At 41.7% G+C, this 16,780-nt stretch overlaps 1 protein-coding gene across 2 annotated transcripts in view; it reads left to right on the forward strand.

Moving 5' to 3' along the window:
* ATP13A3 (ATPase 13A3) overlaps positions 1-16,780 on the forward strand; it is a 172,425-nt gene that overhangs the window by 67,674 nt on the left and 87,971 nt on the right. For both annotated transcript variants that reach the window (XM_077487469.1, XM_077487470.1), the window contains exons 5-8: positions 2,728-2,798; positions 3,333-3,413; positions 8,769-8,838; positions 10,960-11,094. In XM_077487469.1, the coding sequence (XP_077343595.1) occupies positions 2,728-2,798; positions 3,333-3,413; positions 8,769-8,838; positions 10,960-11,094 (357 nt within the window). The remainder of the gene's footprint in view (positions 1-2,727; positions 2,799-3,332; positions 3,414-8,768; positions 8,839-10,959; positions 11,095-16,780) is intronic.

Here is a 16,780-nt window from a genome sequence, read left to right on the forward strand (position 1 = left end):
TTCAACACATGGCATTTTAAGCGTAGTACACATGGGCCGAATGTCGGGTGCCATCGGCTGGTTCAATAAAAACCGGCCTTTCGGCTAGCTTCTGTCCAAGGGGAATGACTGAAAAAAAAGATGGAATGCATTAAGAGATGAAACCACCTGCCTTTTACAATCAGGAAGTAAAATTTTAATATTTATTTTGAATAATGTGGGTGTTGCTTAACCACCTAACGACCGCGCCATAGTCGAAATGACTGCTACAGCACGGCTCAATAACTCTGGGAGGGTGTCACCCAGCGAGAGCATGGCTCACGGTAAATGACCACTGACAGTGGCCCTTTACCACGTGATCACTTTGTTACGTGTAAAGAAATGGTGTCATGTCTGGTTCCTCTCTCTCCTCTCTGTATCATTCTGTACAGTGTGAGCGGAGAGGGGAGAGATCGGGTGCCACAGTGCTGTGAGCTGGATCTGTAGTGCCCACAGTGCTGATTTGTGCCCATTGCAGCCTCATCCATCCATGCTAAGCCATCCCATCCATACTCAGCCGTACCCAGTCATGCTCAGTCATCCCACCCATACTTAGCCGTCCACTGCTCATCCATTCCTATTCACACTCATCCATACCACATCAGTTCTCATCCATGCCACTACAGTGCCTCACAAAAGTGTAATAGGTAGTCAAATTAGATTTGAAATTTATGCCCCTAGAACACCTGAGTCGGGTGACCTGACGGTGCTCACCAAGTTGTTGGGCCTCTCTATGTGGCCAGGCTGTGTAAAAATCATACTCAAGAGGAGTAAGAGAATCTATTTTGGGGTGTAATTTTTGGTATGTACATGCTATGTGTTAGAAATATTGTATAAATGGACAACTTTGTGTAAAAAAAAAAAAAAAAAGTTTTTCTTTACACGGTTTCCAAAAACTTGTAGAAAAAAATGACTTGTTCAAAAGACTCTATGCCTCATAGATTATACGTTGGGGTGTTTTCTTTCCAAAATAGGGTAATTAATTTTTGGGGCATTTCAATTGTTCTAGTACTCCAGGGCCTTCAAAAGTGCAAGAGGTAGCCAAGAAATTGTATATGCGCCATTTATGCTCCTAGAACACCTGAAGGCGCTCACTGTATGTTGGGCCTCTGTATGTGGCCACACTGTGTAAAAGTCTCGCACATGTGGTATCACCATACTCAGGAGGAGTATTAGAATGTGTTTTGGGGTGTAGTTGTGCTATGCATATGCTGTGTGTGAGAAATAACCTGCTAAGATAACAATTTTGTGAACAAAAAAAATTTGGAAAAAATGACAACTTAAACCATGCCTCTGACTACCTTGGAATGTCTACTTTCCAAAAAGAGGTAATTTTGGGGGATATTTGTACTTTCCTGGCTTGTTAGGGTCTCAAAAAATGAGATCCATCGTCAGCACATCAGGTGTGATCAATTTTCAGTGATTGGCACCATAGCTTGTGGACTCTCTAACTTTCACAAACACCAAATAATATACACTTATTTGGGTTATTTTTACCAAAGATATGTAGCAGTATAAATTTTGGCCAAAATTTATGAAAAAAATAAAGACTAATTTGCAAAATTTTATAACCGAAACAAAGAACATTTTTTGTAACAGAATTTTCGGTCTTTTATAGCGCAAAAAATTAAAAACCCAGCGGTGATTTAATACCACCAAAAGAAATCTCTATTTGTGTGTAAAAAAAAAATCTATTTCATTTGGGTACAGTGTTGCATGACTGAGTAATTATCATTCAAAATGTGAGAGCACCGAAAGCTGAAAATTGGTCTGCTTAGAAAGAGGCTTTAGGTGCCCAGTGGGTAAATGGTAAACTTATTTAAATCTGAGATTTTTTTTCCCCCAGCATTGTGATTGTAGCATATGACGTTATTAAAAATAGTAGGCAGGGTTATAATTTAGAAATTCCTTAAAAAAAAACCCCAAACACACCTGTAGCATTCCACACGAACACCATATGTCAAATTCACAAACCTTTGAAGTAATCACTTGCCCAGTGTATGCCTCGTTTTGGTGCTTTGACACTGAGTAAATGGGGTTGTTCTGACGGAGCTTCTTTTGTAAATCGTTTTAAGTTGAGTCATTTATTGGCAGAAAATCGCCTAATGTAAAGCAAAATAAACCTGTTCTGTTTTACCAAAGGTATTAGTATTTCTTCTACAAAAAGTGTAAACTTGGTGTTTTTGACTTGCATGTGCTTACGATTTGTTTAGTAATTTAGTAAAATGAAGTTCCGCTTTTCCACCTACTCTCCCTCGACCCCATGCCCCCCACCCCACTTTTTACTACATTTATTTTTTGGGAGGAATGGGTATCTGGTTTTCACAGGTACCCATTCCTACTTTCACTCGGATCACCCAGGCGTTCTGATTCAGAAGTTTGGGCTCCCCTCACTTGACCTGCAGCCTTCTGGGACATGTCACAGTTCCCAGAAGGCTGTTTGACCATTCACGAACCGATGTGCAGCAGTAAGCCCGCTGTGAAGCCTCAAAGACTCACTACAGGGTTCCCTTGATATATATGCTGGCGCCTGGGACCCGAAGATGGGTAAAGAACTGACGCTGGATCCTTGGACAGGTGAGTGTCTTTTTAATAAGTCAGCATCTACAGTATTTTATAGCTGCTGACTTTTTTTTTTTTTTTTTCATAAAGCTTCAAGATTCTATTTTAATTGAAAGGCTGATTGACCTTTCTGCATCTGTTCAACAGGTTCGTTATTTTGTTCATCACAGTGTGACTTATTTCTGGAATGATGTAGACCAAGCATTCAGCTCCTTAGGGTAAGTGGCATTATTCATCTGTTGCTTATATAAATTCTGGCTTCTCCACTTCCTCTTCTTTCTGCATAGATCTCCTGACAATCATGTTTTAGCAGTTTTGACTACGATTATATAGTCTTTTACAGGCTTACCAACAATTATGTAGTGGTAGGTCTTCAGAGCGTGTATGTACATATATGTGTGTGTCTGTGCATCTATGTATAAAATGTTTAGGTAGAACCTCACATTACATGGTTTGGGTAAATCTGAAGGAATTAGATAAAGTTATAACATTTCCATTCACACATGCTGTTTTTGTGCTGTAATAGATACATTTTGAGTTAAGGCAAGTTGAAAAGAATTTTAAAATGTTTTGGCTTATTTTTTGAACCCATCAATCTGATTACAGATTATTGGGGTTCAATGAAAGAGAGATAATGGGTTAATTGCTATGGATTACTACACTTTCTTTTATTGCATAAGACATATTATCTGTCCTGAGAAGTTTCCTCATCTAAGATCTATTTAATCAAGGACAATATTCAATCTTTGTAGGGGTCTGGACGAAGGGGTTTCTTGTTCTACCCTGCACAATGAGCACAGCAAAGGATTAAGTAAAGAACTACATGATTACAGGTATGTTAATTGCACAACAAGACTATTGCAGGTCAGACATTGTTAGTGCTGGTAAAGGTGAACTTCTGACAAACGGTGATCAATACATTTTAGATAAACATAACTGAACAATCTTCTCTGCCGAGGAATTTGTAATTTTATTCAGCCACTTTTGTGAATCCTATACCTCTTCCACACAGCAGGGCCAGAAGGGCCACACTACATCTGTTAGAGATGAATGTAGTGGTTCTGCTTCTCTGTCTGCTCATTGGCCAGTGAGACTGGGTTCACATGAGTGCGAATTGGATGCAGTTTCCCCGCATCGAATTCACAAAGCAGGAGATTGTGACCGGCCCTCTATGGAGCCAGTTCACGTCTCCGCAGCAGCTGCAGTGCGATTTGCACAGGAGCCCTGTGCATCTTTTGGTCTGAAATCTGACCGAAAATGGTGAACAAGAACGCACCAGACACCTGCTGTGAGTCTCATATGTGAACCCAGCCTAAAGGAACAGCAAGACACGAATTGGCTCCTTAATCTTTTTTCTCGTCTACATGCACCTTGTCAGCAGATGTGCATGTGGCAGAGTTTATATAGCGTCTTTGCTGCCCCTCTCTAAATGCTGAAGTGTAGGGAAAACTAATGCTGGCCATACACTATACAAAGAGGTCCTATCATGCTTTTTTTCTTTTACAAGGGATGTTTACCTTCCTTGTAATAGCAATAAAAGTGACACTTTTTTTTTTAAAACTAACAGTGTAAAAATAAAAAGTAAAATAAATAAGAAAAAAAACGCTCCCCAGTCCCACCGAGCTCGTGTGCAGAAGCGAACACATACGTAAGTAGCGCCCGCATATGAAACTGTAACTCACTAACTATGGAGATTTTTAAGGGTAAAGGCCTGTTGCCATTCCACGAGCGGGCGCACTTTTGAAGCATGACATGTTGGGTATCCATTTGCTCGGCGTAACATTATCTTTCACAAAAAATTATGATTCATCTGATATTATCATGTGTACAAAGCATTAAGTTTCCTGATCGTTATACTTTGTGCTGTCAGACAGTAGGATGTAGTGGAGAGGGGTGGCACAGGCTCGGCATTGAGAGTGTTGGACATCAGACTGCATATTTGCTGCTATTCTAACACTGCAAAAAAATTGCTCATTGCTGCATGGTATAATTATGCTAGTTACCTGAGATGAGAGGACAGATACAATTAGAATTGGAGAGGTTGGACAAAATAAAGGAACCACATGCTTATGCACACACACACACACACACACACACACACACACACACACACACACACACACACACACACACACACACAGTTTTTTATTGTAATGATTTTTGTGTGACATTTTAAGTAGCCTGGTGCTATGCATCTTTGTACTGAATCTGTAGGATAGAAAGTTTAATTGAGAACAGATGGTGACCTAAACAAAAAAAGACACTTATTGCATTACACAATGACTTCTACCAATGTAGAAAGCATTGACCGTTGTACATCAGATGTACGCAAGCATTTACAGGTATTTATGGTTGCTATTTAGTTGTGTGCTCTCAAAGGTTAATGAAAGTAAGACGTCTGCTACAGATTATTCTGTTAACCTGTTAAAACACGTTTTGTATAAAGTAAACTGAAAACAAAAACCCTTCTGCATTTGAGAAGCAAAGTATAGGATAGGGGATTATGTCATGCCTCTAGCACTCATTTATATGTGGAAATATTTAATGTAAAGATGTAGGATCAGCATGTTTGTGTGTGTCTGTCGATCTTTCACTATTCTTACTCTGGAACAGCTTTCTATAAAGGATGTACATGAAGCAATAATAACTTTTCATATGAAAACCTGAATGTTTTTAACACCGAACGTTTCTATGAAAAGAAAACCTGCTGTGTGAAAGAAGAAATCAGTGTAAAGTAAATTGAGTATAGATATCCCTTTCAAATTCCTAGTTTGGCTCCTTTATATATGTTGGTCTGTGGCAGAATGCTTCAGGGTCTGAAGCAAAGATTACTTAAAGGGATTGTAAAGGTTCCTTTAAAAAAAAAAAAAAAAAAAAAAAAAAAATCATACTTGCCTCAGCTGTGCCATTGGTTTTGCACATAGTGGCCCTGATCCTCCTCTTCTGGGGTCCCTCTGTGGCGCTCCTGGCTCCTACTCTTCCCGAGTGTCCCGTCGGAGAAGCGCTCTCCTACGGGACACCTGTGTAGGCACGCTTCTATGTCCTGCTGCTGCTTCTGTTGACATAGACAGCAGGACTTGGCTCTTCTCCCTCGGCGCCCATGTCACTGACTTTAAATTGACAATGGCTCACGGGAATTACAGGATCAGGTAAGTATAAGGGGGACTCGGGGGCGCTGCTGAACTAAAGAAGGTTTTTCATCTTAATGTATAGAATGCATTAAGGTGAAAAACACTGAGGGTTTACAACCCCTTTAAACAAAGTTGTCTTCTCCTACCCTTATCTTCTTCATCCTGTAGCATGTAAAAATTTGATCTGCTTTGATGGGTAATGTAGCATGCAGATAGACTGTATTCAAATCCGATGTAAGGCGAATGGAAAAACTGGCTTCAGCCCATCCGTTATGCTCCCCTGACATGTTTCACCCTCACTGGGCTTAAAGTGATATATTAAAGTTTTTTTTGTTTTTTATTTAAAAAAAATAAAAAATGTTATACTTGCCTGTTCTGTGCAGTGGTATTGCACAGAGCAGCCCAGATCCTTCTCTTATTGGCTCCCTCACCGGTGTTCTTGCCCCCCTCCCTCCTGCTTGCTGTGGGGGGCACCCAAGCCCAGCTGCTGCTCTGTGTGTTCATTCAGACACAGAGCCACAGCTCTCTCTCTCTCCTCATTGGCTCACTGACTTTGGCAGGAGCCAGTGGCGTCCACTGCTATAATTAACAGTAAATCACCCACACTATATATGGCAATTAGTGATAAACTTGCCGCTGCTGTTCATGACATAAGTCAAAAATGGGTTTACCACAGCGCAAACAAGCTTAATTGGGTAATAATGAAGTGCTAGTGCTAGTGCTAATAAGACAAGCAAAAAAAAAACTAAAATTGGTGAAATTTCATAAACAAGCATGTAACATATATACAACTTCAACTACGAAATTGCTTTACCAAGTGCTAGGCTTGAACTAAATGTGCCAAAAAAAATAAATTAATTAGATTGTAGCCAGTGAAAGTTCAAATAAATGTGTAAAAATCCATATATAAAGTTCCAATTACAAAATTTCTGTCCCAAGTGCTGCTGTGCTGACAATTCATGAAGTGCTGAAATGATTGATATCCATACAGGTGACAACGTGCTCCAAATCCCCCTTTGTGGTTAGTCTCGCCAGATCCATTGGACCCCTCAAGCAATACTGCATTGTGGATCAAACGGGCTTAGTCTGGTGAGCAGGGTGATGAGATGCCAACTCCAGGATACAATCCTCCTGGTGATGTTTCAAACTTGTACATAAGAAGAAAGAGCCCACATAGTATAGATTGTCTTGTTTATTCAATAGAAAACAAGCTTACATAGTTCCATAGTAAAAAATTAGGATGTAGCATCAGAAGACAGTGTGCTAGTTCCAGGAAGCAGCAGGTTCTCTCACAACCTTATCTGCATTCCAACATAGGACGTGATGTCACTTTGGTTCTGTAGTCTGCGTTTTATGCATTTACCCCTCCCACAGGACTTTATCAAAGACTCCTGGCATCACTGTGAACTTAAATAGCCAAAAGCTGGCGTCCACTGCTGTGTGTCAGCCAATCAGCAGGGAGATTCCCAGACAGCTGAGTCTCTTATGCAACATCGCCTGGATTGAGATGGGGCTCAGGTAAGTATTAAGGAGCTGAGGGGGTGCTGCTGCACACAGGTTTTTTTTTAAATCCTAATGCTTAGAATACATTTATATAAAAAACCTTCTACCTTTAGAACCACATTAATAGAGGAATACAGTGTGCGGAGGTTTCTACATGCTGTATTACATTTTGGAGTGAGATGTGCTCTATTTCTACCAGCACCTGAATACAGAGTGTAAATCTAGGAGACATTACAGGTGCCGATCTGTTATGTCTGTTTTGGTACTTTGGATCCAGGGCAATGTGGTTGTGATGCCCCCCACTCACTGCTTTCTGACCTTGGTGCCCTCTAGGAGAAGAGCATGTCAAAGACCAGTACCGTGCAGGGGAGAGGGAGGGAGTGTGTCGGGCAGCTTCCCTCTGCTGTCCGAGTCTTTCCTGGCTATCAGTCTGTATCTATAATCTGTCACGCTTTTTTTTTTTTTTTTGACCTCCTGTCTCGACTCTGCTCCATGCCACTCTCAATCTTCTCTGTCACCTGAAGCTTTAAAAGTGTGTATTTTATTAACATACAATTGCTGGTACATCTCGTGTTCTTTTGGATCTTTCCAGCAGAGCAGTCAGGCTCTTCTCATGTACAATGTCTTTGCCTCAAGGCTTTATTAGCCTTCCTGTTAAGTTTGTCAAAGACTTTGTCTTATGCCTTTATTAATATTTTCCCAGGTTGTGTTCCTGCAGTTCAATGTTGGTATTCTAAAAACCACGACTGGTTAGTTATTTTTTAAGGAAAAGCCACTTTTCTGTCGTGAGTAGGGATGTATCTGGGTTTGGTGCAGGGCAGGCTTGCACAACATGACCAGTGTTTGAGTGCTAAATCTGAACCTCACTGAAGTCAATGGGAACTGAATGTTAATTATAATGACCATTTTCTATGCGAATAGGCAAAGTATTGTCAAACAAAAGGCATGGTAGGCTGGACACTGTCCTGGGGGGCATATTACAAGGCATCTGGTAAATTTCTCTTCGGTGGGGAGTAGTGATTTTAGTAATACTTTTAACATTAAAAAATACAAATTCCTTTAAGGAAACATGCCTGGGGATACCTTTTAACCTGCCTGTGACGTAGCATATCTGTACAACATATACAACCTACTACAGATTTACTGTAGTAAACAAACTGTCGGGGAGTCCCTTCATCTATACCAAACACTTATCCAAAATATAGCTAAAAAGTTCCTTTGTCAAATGTCAGTTCACTGTTTGCCATATGATGTTAGCCCCTAAACCAAAGATGAACACAATTGTCATACATTTGCATTCGTCTTGAATATTTAAAAAAAAAAAAAAAATTTTAAGTTGCCTACTTTTCACTCTAACATGTGATGTGTGTGTCATTCAGCCAGTGGTCATGCTGAGATTAAAAGGTTGAGCAGTGGTTTTATCTCTGCTAAAAGGCATATTTTTGTTTCCTAAGATGCCATTGGTTACACATGATACACATTTTCCTTCATGTATTATTGTGTATAACAAATGCTTGCATGTAGCTGATTTTCTTTTTTTTCTTTCTTTTCTAGAAAATTATTTTATGGAATAAATGAAATTACTGTTAAAGTGCCTTCTCTTTTTAAGCTTCTGATTAAGGAGGTAGGTGGAATATACTACTAAATCTTATACTTTTACTTTGATGTCCTGCATGTGACTTTATAAATTATAACTTAAAGCCCAACTCCAGCCACTTGGAACCCTGGTAATATATTTCTCACTATGGAGATATTTTCTAATTTCCTGTCCTGATGACGGGTTCAAAGAGTTAGTGAAGGGAAATTCCACCTGTGGGATCACAGATGCACAAAAAAAAATAGTTAGTAGGATGAGAAAAGGTTAGACCATATGTCGGCTTATCTTGGCTTCCTGCTTTATTGATCCTATTCCCCTTAGGTTGGCAATTCGCTGAGCAAATTGATCAATGTGTGGCCATCCCCACTCAATAGAAATTGATTGTTTGATCTAGTTCTGTTAAAGGGACATGCTGAAAAACTTTCCTACATCCATTTTTTTTCCGCACGAACGAAAAGAAAAAACCTAGATGTGTATGACTGACTTTGATCCTGTCCCCGGTGCCGCAGAAAAAAAGAGGGGAACGTTCTCCAGTGGAATCACAGAAAGCCATACAATCCCACTCTTAAAATATAAGTTTTCACCAGAACTGGAATTTAACTGCTTAACAACCTGCCCATAGCCAAGTGACGGCTACAGGGTGGTTGATTAACACTGGTAGGATGTACAATGACGTCCTCCCAGAATTCTACTTTCGCGCACCCTCTGGGGCGCGCACTCGAGAACATCCGTGACCTGGCGCATCACGGTAAATGGGCGCTCAACGTGGCCGTTTACCACTTGATCGCTCCGTCATGTCATGACGCCGGTTCCTCTCTGTAGTGCCCACAGCGCTGCTCACTGACAATTAACCCTGCAATACCCTGCCAATACTCTGCAATACCCAGTCTTTTTGGCTCTGAAATGCTTCTCTTCAGAATGCACCTGCTCTGTTTTTTTTTTTTTTTTTTTTTTTTCCTGCATCTAAACTTTTATCTGTGCATGGATTCTTATGCTAACATGCAAAGAAGTTTAGAGGCAGGAAAATAAATAAAAAAAAAACACCTGACGCTGCTAGAGGCCATTGCAAAAAAGTCCAATGTCCATCCACAAGGTCTTGCAGGATAGATTCTGTGTCACTCTCATTTTGGCCTTCTTTGTACAGGGGGTGGATTGACGGATGGACCAGAGTACTTTTAATGGTCAGGTTTCTGCTTTGGCTGTCCTCTGGATCTAAATAATTTAATTGAGCTTAACCCCTTCTCCTCCCTTGGCTGCCTGTACCTCCATCTGTCTCCCTTTCATCAGTATTGATTTAATTTTGGGTTTCCGTTCCATGAGGAGTCTTTTCACTCTGGTTGAGACTTTTCTATCCAGGTATTGAAGAGCATGTTCTCTGTGTCCTCTGGACATGTTGGTGGGTCTCCCTATTTACTAGGGTGCTCGGCCTTATCTGGTTTCACATAGTTGAGGCAGCTCCTATGCTGCAAACCATCTTAAGTTTGCTTGTTGGGCCCATTAGCCATTGTTGCTGTGTGTCCACTTCTCAGCTAGATTTCCTTTACATGTCCTGAGAGTATCTGAATTACTGTGTCACTCAATGGGCATGAAAGAAAACTAAACATTTTTTTACTCCCTCGTAAATGTATCTATTGAGGGGCACAGGTCTCGCCCCTCAGTGTTTCTGCCCATGCTGTTAGTACTGCTTGCAACAAGCAGAAGCTTGCTCGGTAAAGGAATCATTCAGGACAGGTCCACAGATTTTGTTTGCCAGTGTCCAATGCTCATGTAGGCGGTAGTATAACCTGACAGTATCTGAATTACTAGGTCAAAATGTTATGGTGAGTACAAAATCCTATTTAACAAACCAAAGGGGAGCAAAAAAGAGAAGTTCCTTTTTAGGATTGACATTTACTATAAAAAAAGCTTCTTGATGCAGTTGTATACTTTGCCATCCCATGTTACAATAGACAGTGCAACGTAAAGTGCATACCAGAATTGAAATATTCTAAAGGACCTACATAGTCCTTTAGAATAAGGCTTACAACTTTGTTCATGGGTTTTTAAGTGCTGTTGTGTTCTTCTGTGTGTTTAACTGTATTGGACACTTTTTTTAATTTTTTAATTTTTTTTTTTTTATAATTTTTTTTTTTTTTTTTTAATTTGCAGGTTCTCAACCCTTTTTACATTTTTCAACTGTTCAGTGTTATTTTATGGACCACAGATGAATACTACTACTATGCATCAGCCATTGTCCTAATGTCTGTTCTATCTGTTATCAGTTCTTTATACACCATTAAAAAGGTAAGTTTTTGTGTCTAAGATTTGCACAGGAAAAGAGGCATGATTGCAGCATCCAGCCTAGCTTCCTGTTTCCTGTCAGTCTGACAGGCTGACACACACTGAGGCCAGATGAGGCTGCGCACTTTACTGAGTGGGGGGGATTGGGTTTGATTTCAGCCTATCAGACTTTGACAAGCTGCAGGCAGCATTGTTGGACACCGCATCTGTGCCTCCCTGGGCGCACAGAAATGCCAGGTTTGGATTCCCAGTGTGCATGTGGCCTAATGTGCAAGACTTCACTTACGCTCACTAAATTGGGCATTGTATCTTGTTGGTGTTGTGGTTGCTGTGATCAGTTTCCAAGGTATTCCAACAAGCTGCGACTGCTCAGCCTGTATAACTCAATGGCAGGCTGGAAAGAGATAAGTCTGTCACTGTAAGCATATCAGATGATCTGTTTCCTAACCTCAAATAACCCCTGGATGTGAGGATACATGCTCACATACACACCTGCCACCACTGCGTAGCCAAAAAGATGAATCCACTAGAGTTTGTTAGATGCTTGCTTGTTATTGATTTTTGTAAAGATAATGATATATTGTAAGTTGAGCAAGGCAGGAGGTTGATGACAAACAGAGGGTAACACCCCCCTTCCCCCCACAATGTAATGGATTGATAATTTTAAAGTGACTCCATCACACAAGAATGAAATCTGCTGTTGGGTATGACGTACATACACCCAATTCTTGCATATACTTGTAGCAGTTTTCAGTGAAGTCCTGCTTTACCCAAATGTTGGAAGGTTGTGTTCAGTAAGTGTTAGAGCTTGCTGCTAAGCCCTATACCAGTGATGACAAACCTTGGCACCCCAGATGTTTGGAGCTACTTTTCCCATAATGCTTATGCACTCTGCAGTGTAGTTGAACATCATGGGAAATGTCGTTCCAAAACATCTGGGGTGCCAAGGTTCGCCATCACTGCCCTACACCAACACATTTCTATTTACCTATCACTGTGATTGACTGCCTGATAGGAACATGTGGAAGGAGGAATGGGGCTAACCACTTTATTTCTGCACATCTGGCCACCCCGTAATTGGATTGAAACAGAAGATACTGAAAGCTGCTGCAGGCATGTGACTGCCACCTTTGAGTGTCTGCATTTCATACCTGGGAGAAGTGTTCAAGATTTATTTTATTACATTTTTTCGGGTACTTGCATAGAGACAATTTACGCTGCAGGATATATATTTGCAGGTGCATCTTATAAAAGGTTATCTTATAAAATTAGAATATCATCAAAAAGTTAATTTATTTCAATAATTCAATTCAAAAAGTGAATCTCATATTTTATATAGATGCATTACACACAGAGTGGTATGTTTTAAGCATTTCTTTCTTTTAATTTTGATGATTATGGCTAACAACTAGTGAAAACCCCAAATTCTGTGTATCAGGAAATTTGAATATGTATTATTACAGAAGACTAATAATAAAAAAAGGAAAAGATTTTTAATATAGAAATGTTGGCTTACTAAAAGGCTGTCCATGTACAGACAGTATAGTATGCACTCAATACTTGGTCGGGGCTAATTTTGCATGAATTACTGCATCAATGTGGTGTGGCATGGAGGTGATCAGCCCGTGGCACTTCTGAGGTGTTATGGAAGCCCAGGTTGCTTTTGATAGTGGCTTTCAGCTTGTCTGCACTGTTTAGTTTGGTGTCTCTCATCTTCCTCTTGACAATTCCCCACAGATTCTGTATGGGGTTTAGGTTAGGCAAAATAAAACCAAATGTATTAAAAAGTATAAGTAACATACACACATTTATCTGTGCACAGTAACTGGTGCACCACAGATAACAGCTTGTATATTGCCCAGATGTACACCTGATGGGTATGAGCATTATAGGTTGCAGCCTTTGGATTCGTATATACCAATTTTAATACTATCTTGGCAGTGTCCCCTTGAAATGATAAACAGAGTTACAGCTGCTGTTTTCAGCTGCTAATACGAGTGAGTGGCTGTTAGTGTTCATATTCGTGTAAATGTTAATCTCTTCTGCTTCAGTGTTTACCCACGCATGCATGAATGAATGAATGAATGAAATACTTATATAGCGCACAATGCGAACTGAATCGCCTCTAGTCGCTGTGGCGAGCTTTGATCATCTGCTAAAAGAGGAAGGTCTTGAGTTTTTTCCTAAAAGCCAGGTGATTTTCTTCCAGGCGGATGTTGATTGGTAGAGCATTCCATAGCCGAGGCCCTTGGACAGCGAATCTCCGATCACCCTTGGATTTATACCGGGCTTTGGGCACGAGGAGGAGGTTTTTGTTGGCTGATCGAAGACTGCGGTTTGGTGTGTAATGATTTATTTTCTCCATTAGGTATTGCGGAGCTTCTCTATGCACGCATTTGTGGGTGAGGCAAAGGGTCTTGAACGTGATCCGATTTTTTACGGTTAGCCAATGTAAGCTCCTCAGTGAAGGAGAAATGGATTCCCAGGGTTTTTTTCCTGTTATCAGCCTTGCCGCCGTGTTTTGGATCAGTTGTAATCGCGCAAGTTGATATTGTGGTAATCCTATGTAAAGCGAGTTTGCGTAGTCCAGTCGTGAATTAATGATTGTTCCAACTACCACTGCTTTGTCATTCTTTGGGATAAAAGGGATGAGTCTGCGAAGCATTCGCAGCAGATGGTGAGATCGACTGACTACAGATCCTATTTGCGCATCCATTGACATTTGTGCGTCTAAAATAACCCCGAGACTCTTCGCTTTGGTCTTTGGGGAGATAGTCTGCCCAAAGACGGTTGGTGGAGACCAGGAGGTTTTGGTTGCGGGCTTATGATTTGGGTGTAAGATAAGAAGCTCTGTCTTTGATTGGTTCAGCTGGAGGGAGTTGGTGGTCATCCAGTCCTCTATTGATTTGAGGCAGTTTTCAAGTTGTTGTTGGTGATCTTTTTTTCCATTGATCCGGAAATAAAGTTGCGTGTCGTCAGCGTAAGAGTGGAAGCAGAGATCTGAGCATCTGATGATTTGAAGGAGTGGGCGAATGTAAATGTTGAAGAGAACGGGTGACAACGGAGAGCCTTGAGGGACTCCGCAGGTGACTGCCCGAGTTTTGGAGAGGAATTTTCCTAGTTTCACTGTCTGTGACCGATTTCCTAGGAAGGACGCGAACCATTGGAGATCTATGTCTTGGACTCCGGCTACTTCTGTGAGGCGGACGAGTAGAGTATTGTGATCTACTGTATCAAACGCTGCACTTAGGTCTAGCAGTACGAGGAGACACGGCTCTCCGTCATCTGCTGCTTCGAGGGCGTCATCCCAAATCTTGAGGAGAGCTGTTTCTGTTCCATGACCCGGGCGGAAGCCTGATTGCAGCGGGTCCAGGAGTTTGTGAGTATCCAGGTGAAGTTGTAGCTGATGTACTACAGCTTTCTCCATGATCTTAGAAATGGTGTTGAGGCTTGTAATCGGCCTACGGTTGTTTGGATCCTGAGGGTCCAGGTTTGGTTTCTTGAGTAGAGGTTTGACGATGCCTTGTTTGAGGATGCTGGGAACAATCCCTTCGTGGAATGATCGGTTTATGAGGTGGGTTATGGTTGGAGCCACGATGTCGGAGCATTCTTTCAGTAGTTTTGTGGGGATGATGTCAATAGGTGAGGTACTGTCACGCAGTTTATTAATGATGTTTTTTGCGGTGTCTACTGTAATTGGGGATAGTGAAAATTTTGGCGGTTGCGGTATGTTGGTGCGGACATCCTCTTTATGTATTTGCTGGCTGAGGTTGGATGTTTTCTTCTGACAAATTGTTTCCCTGATGGTTTTGTCTTTATCGATGAAAAAATCCGACAGTTTGTCACAGTAATCCTGGGATTCGCTTTCTGGGGGTTCTAAGCACACCGGATTCATTGATTGATTAACCAGTTTAAACAGTTCCTGTGGTTGGTTTGCGGCCGTTGAGATTGTATATGAGAAGTGGTCCTTTTTGGCTTTGAAGATTGCTTTCCGATAATTCTCTGTCAGACCTTTGTAGTTAAATAGGTTTTCCTCGGTGGGATTTCTTCTCCATGTTCTTTCCGCTCTTCTGCGTTCTTGCTTTAGTACGGAGAGGGAGCTATTAAACCATCCAGCATTTTTCTTCCTGTTGAGAGCCCTGCGTTTTGGTGCTACCGAGTCTGCTGATTGCAGTAATGCCTTGTTCAGGGAGTTGAGTGTTTCCTCCGTAGAGTGGTTTAAGGTTATTGTAGATATTTTTTTGGACAGAGTGGTTTTGAAGGCTTCGGAGTACAGTTTTTTATGCGATCTGGTCCAGTGCGTTGTTACAGGTTTCCGTTTTGCGTTGGTCATGTTGGTAGTGATTTTGAATTTGATGGCATGGTGATCCGTCCATGGCAGAGTTATGTTGTCGAGTATGTTGACGTCGATGTTCTGTTTGAAAATGAGGTCCAGGGTGTGTCCTGACCCATGCGTGGGAGTCTTTATCAGTTGCTGTAGACCCAGTTCTTCTAGTTGATTGATGCAGGCAGTTGCGATGGGGTCTTTAGGCTCGTTTGCCCAAAGGTTGAAATCTCAGAGTGCCAGGAAATTTTTGAATTTTAGGGTGTGCATTGCAAAGGATTCCGTGAGGGGTGAAAGAAGATTGGACTTTGGTCCCGGTGGTCTGTAGCACAGTAGAATGTGAGTGGTGTCATGGGGTGTTGTTTGAAAATGTAGCGTCAGGGTTTCCATAAAAGACACTGGGTTCTGAGATGATGGTTTAGTGAGATCCAGGTGACCTTTAAAGATCACTGCTAGGCCTCCTCCTTTTTTCCCTATCCGGTGTTCGGTTAGGATCCTGTAGTTTTCCGGCACCAATTCGGTGAGGATGGTGTTGCAGTCAGAGGTTAACCAGCTTTCGGTGATGAAGAGGCAGTCTACATTGTTCTCGATGATGAAGTCGTGTACTTCCAGTCTATGTTTGACTGCAGACCTGGCGTTAATCAAGGCGCAATCTAATTGTAGTGGTCGAGTAGATGTCTTCCTGTGGTTGGGAGCTGCTTGTCGTCCGGTTTTTAATAGTTGTTCTCTTTGAAGTATTTTTTGTATGGAAGATGGCAATGTGGTGTTGATGTTCCTTAGTCTGTGCAGAACTTCAGCTGAGTATTTGAAGTAGCACATGGTTTGTGGATGCTGTTGATGGTACTATGGGCCTAAGATGATGATCCTGATCAGGGTATTGATCCTGAGGTGGGGCTAGGTATCAGACTTGCCGCCGTGCTTGAGGCTATTAGCGCGCAAGTTGATCAGGGGATGCCTATATGGATGCGGAAGGAGTTGTTGTATTCGGTTGCTGGCTGTTCCAGCTGCCTTTACTTAAGGTGGAGGTCTCTGCTTAGAAAAGAAGTCTGGCTGTGATCTGGAATAGTCGTCCTAGGATAGCGTAAAAAATGGAAAGGAGGCCGGAGGTAGGGGTATGCTAACCTATGGTTGTTCCAGAGGAAGGCGAAAAACCCCCTGACAGTAGCAGCCAAATGCACCAGTGGGCAAAAATTCCCTCCTGACCCCCATAGGCGGTCGGACGGAGTCCCTGGAACAATCACTGGGGGGGGGGGGGTGGGAGTGGAGGTGCGAGCTTACCTGCCTGCGGTTGTCCCCTTTAAACACTCTGGTTCCGGTGAATCTGGCTTGCTGTCAGCCTGACATTTCTGGAAAGCTGTCTGGTTG

The sequence above is a fragment of the Lithobates pipiens genome, unplaced genomic scaffold (genome assembly GCF_037356315.1).
Source record: "Lithobates pipiens isolate NorthernLeopardFrog02 unplaced genomic scaffold, aLitPip1_a1.2 Scaffold_18, whole genome shotgun sequence".
Classification (NCBI taxonomy): Eukaryota; Metazoa; Chordata; class Amphibia; order Anura; family Ranidae; genus Lithobates; species Lithobates pipiens.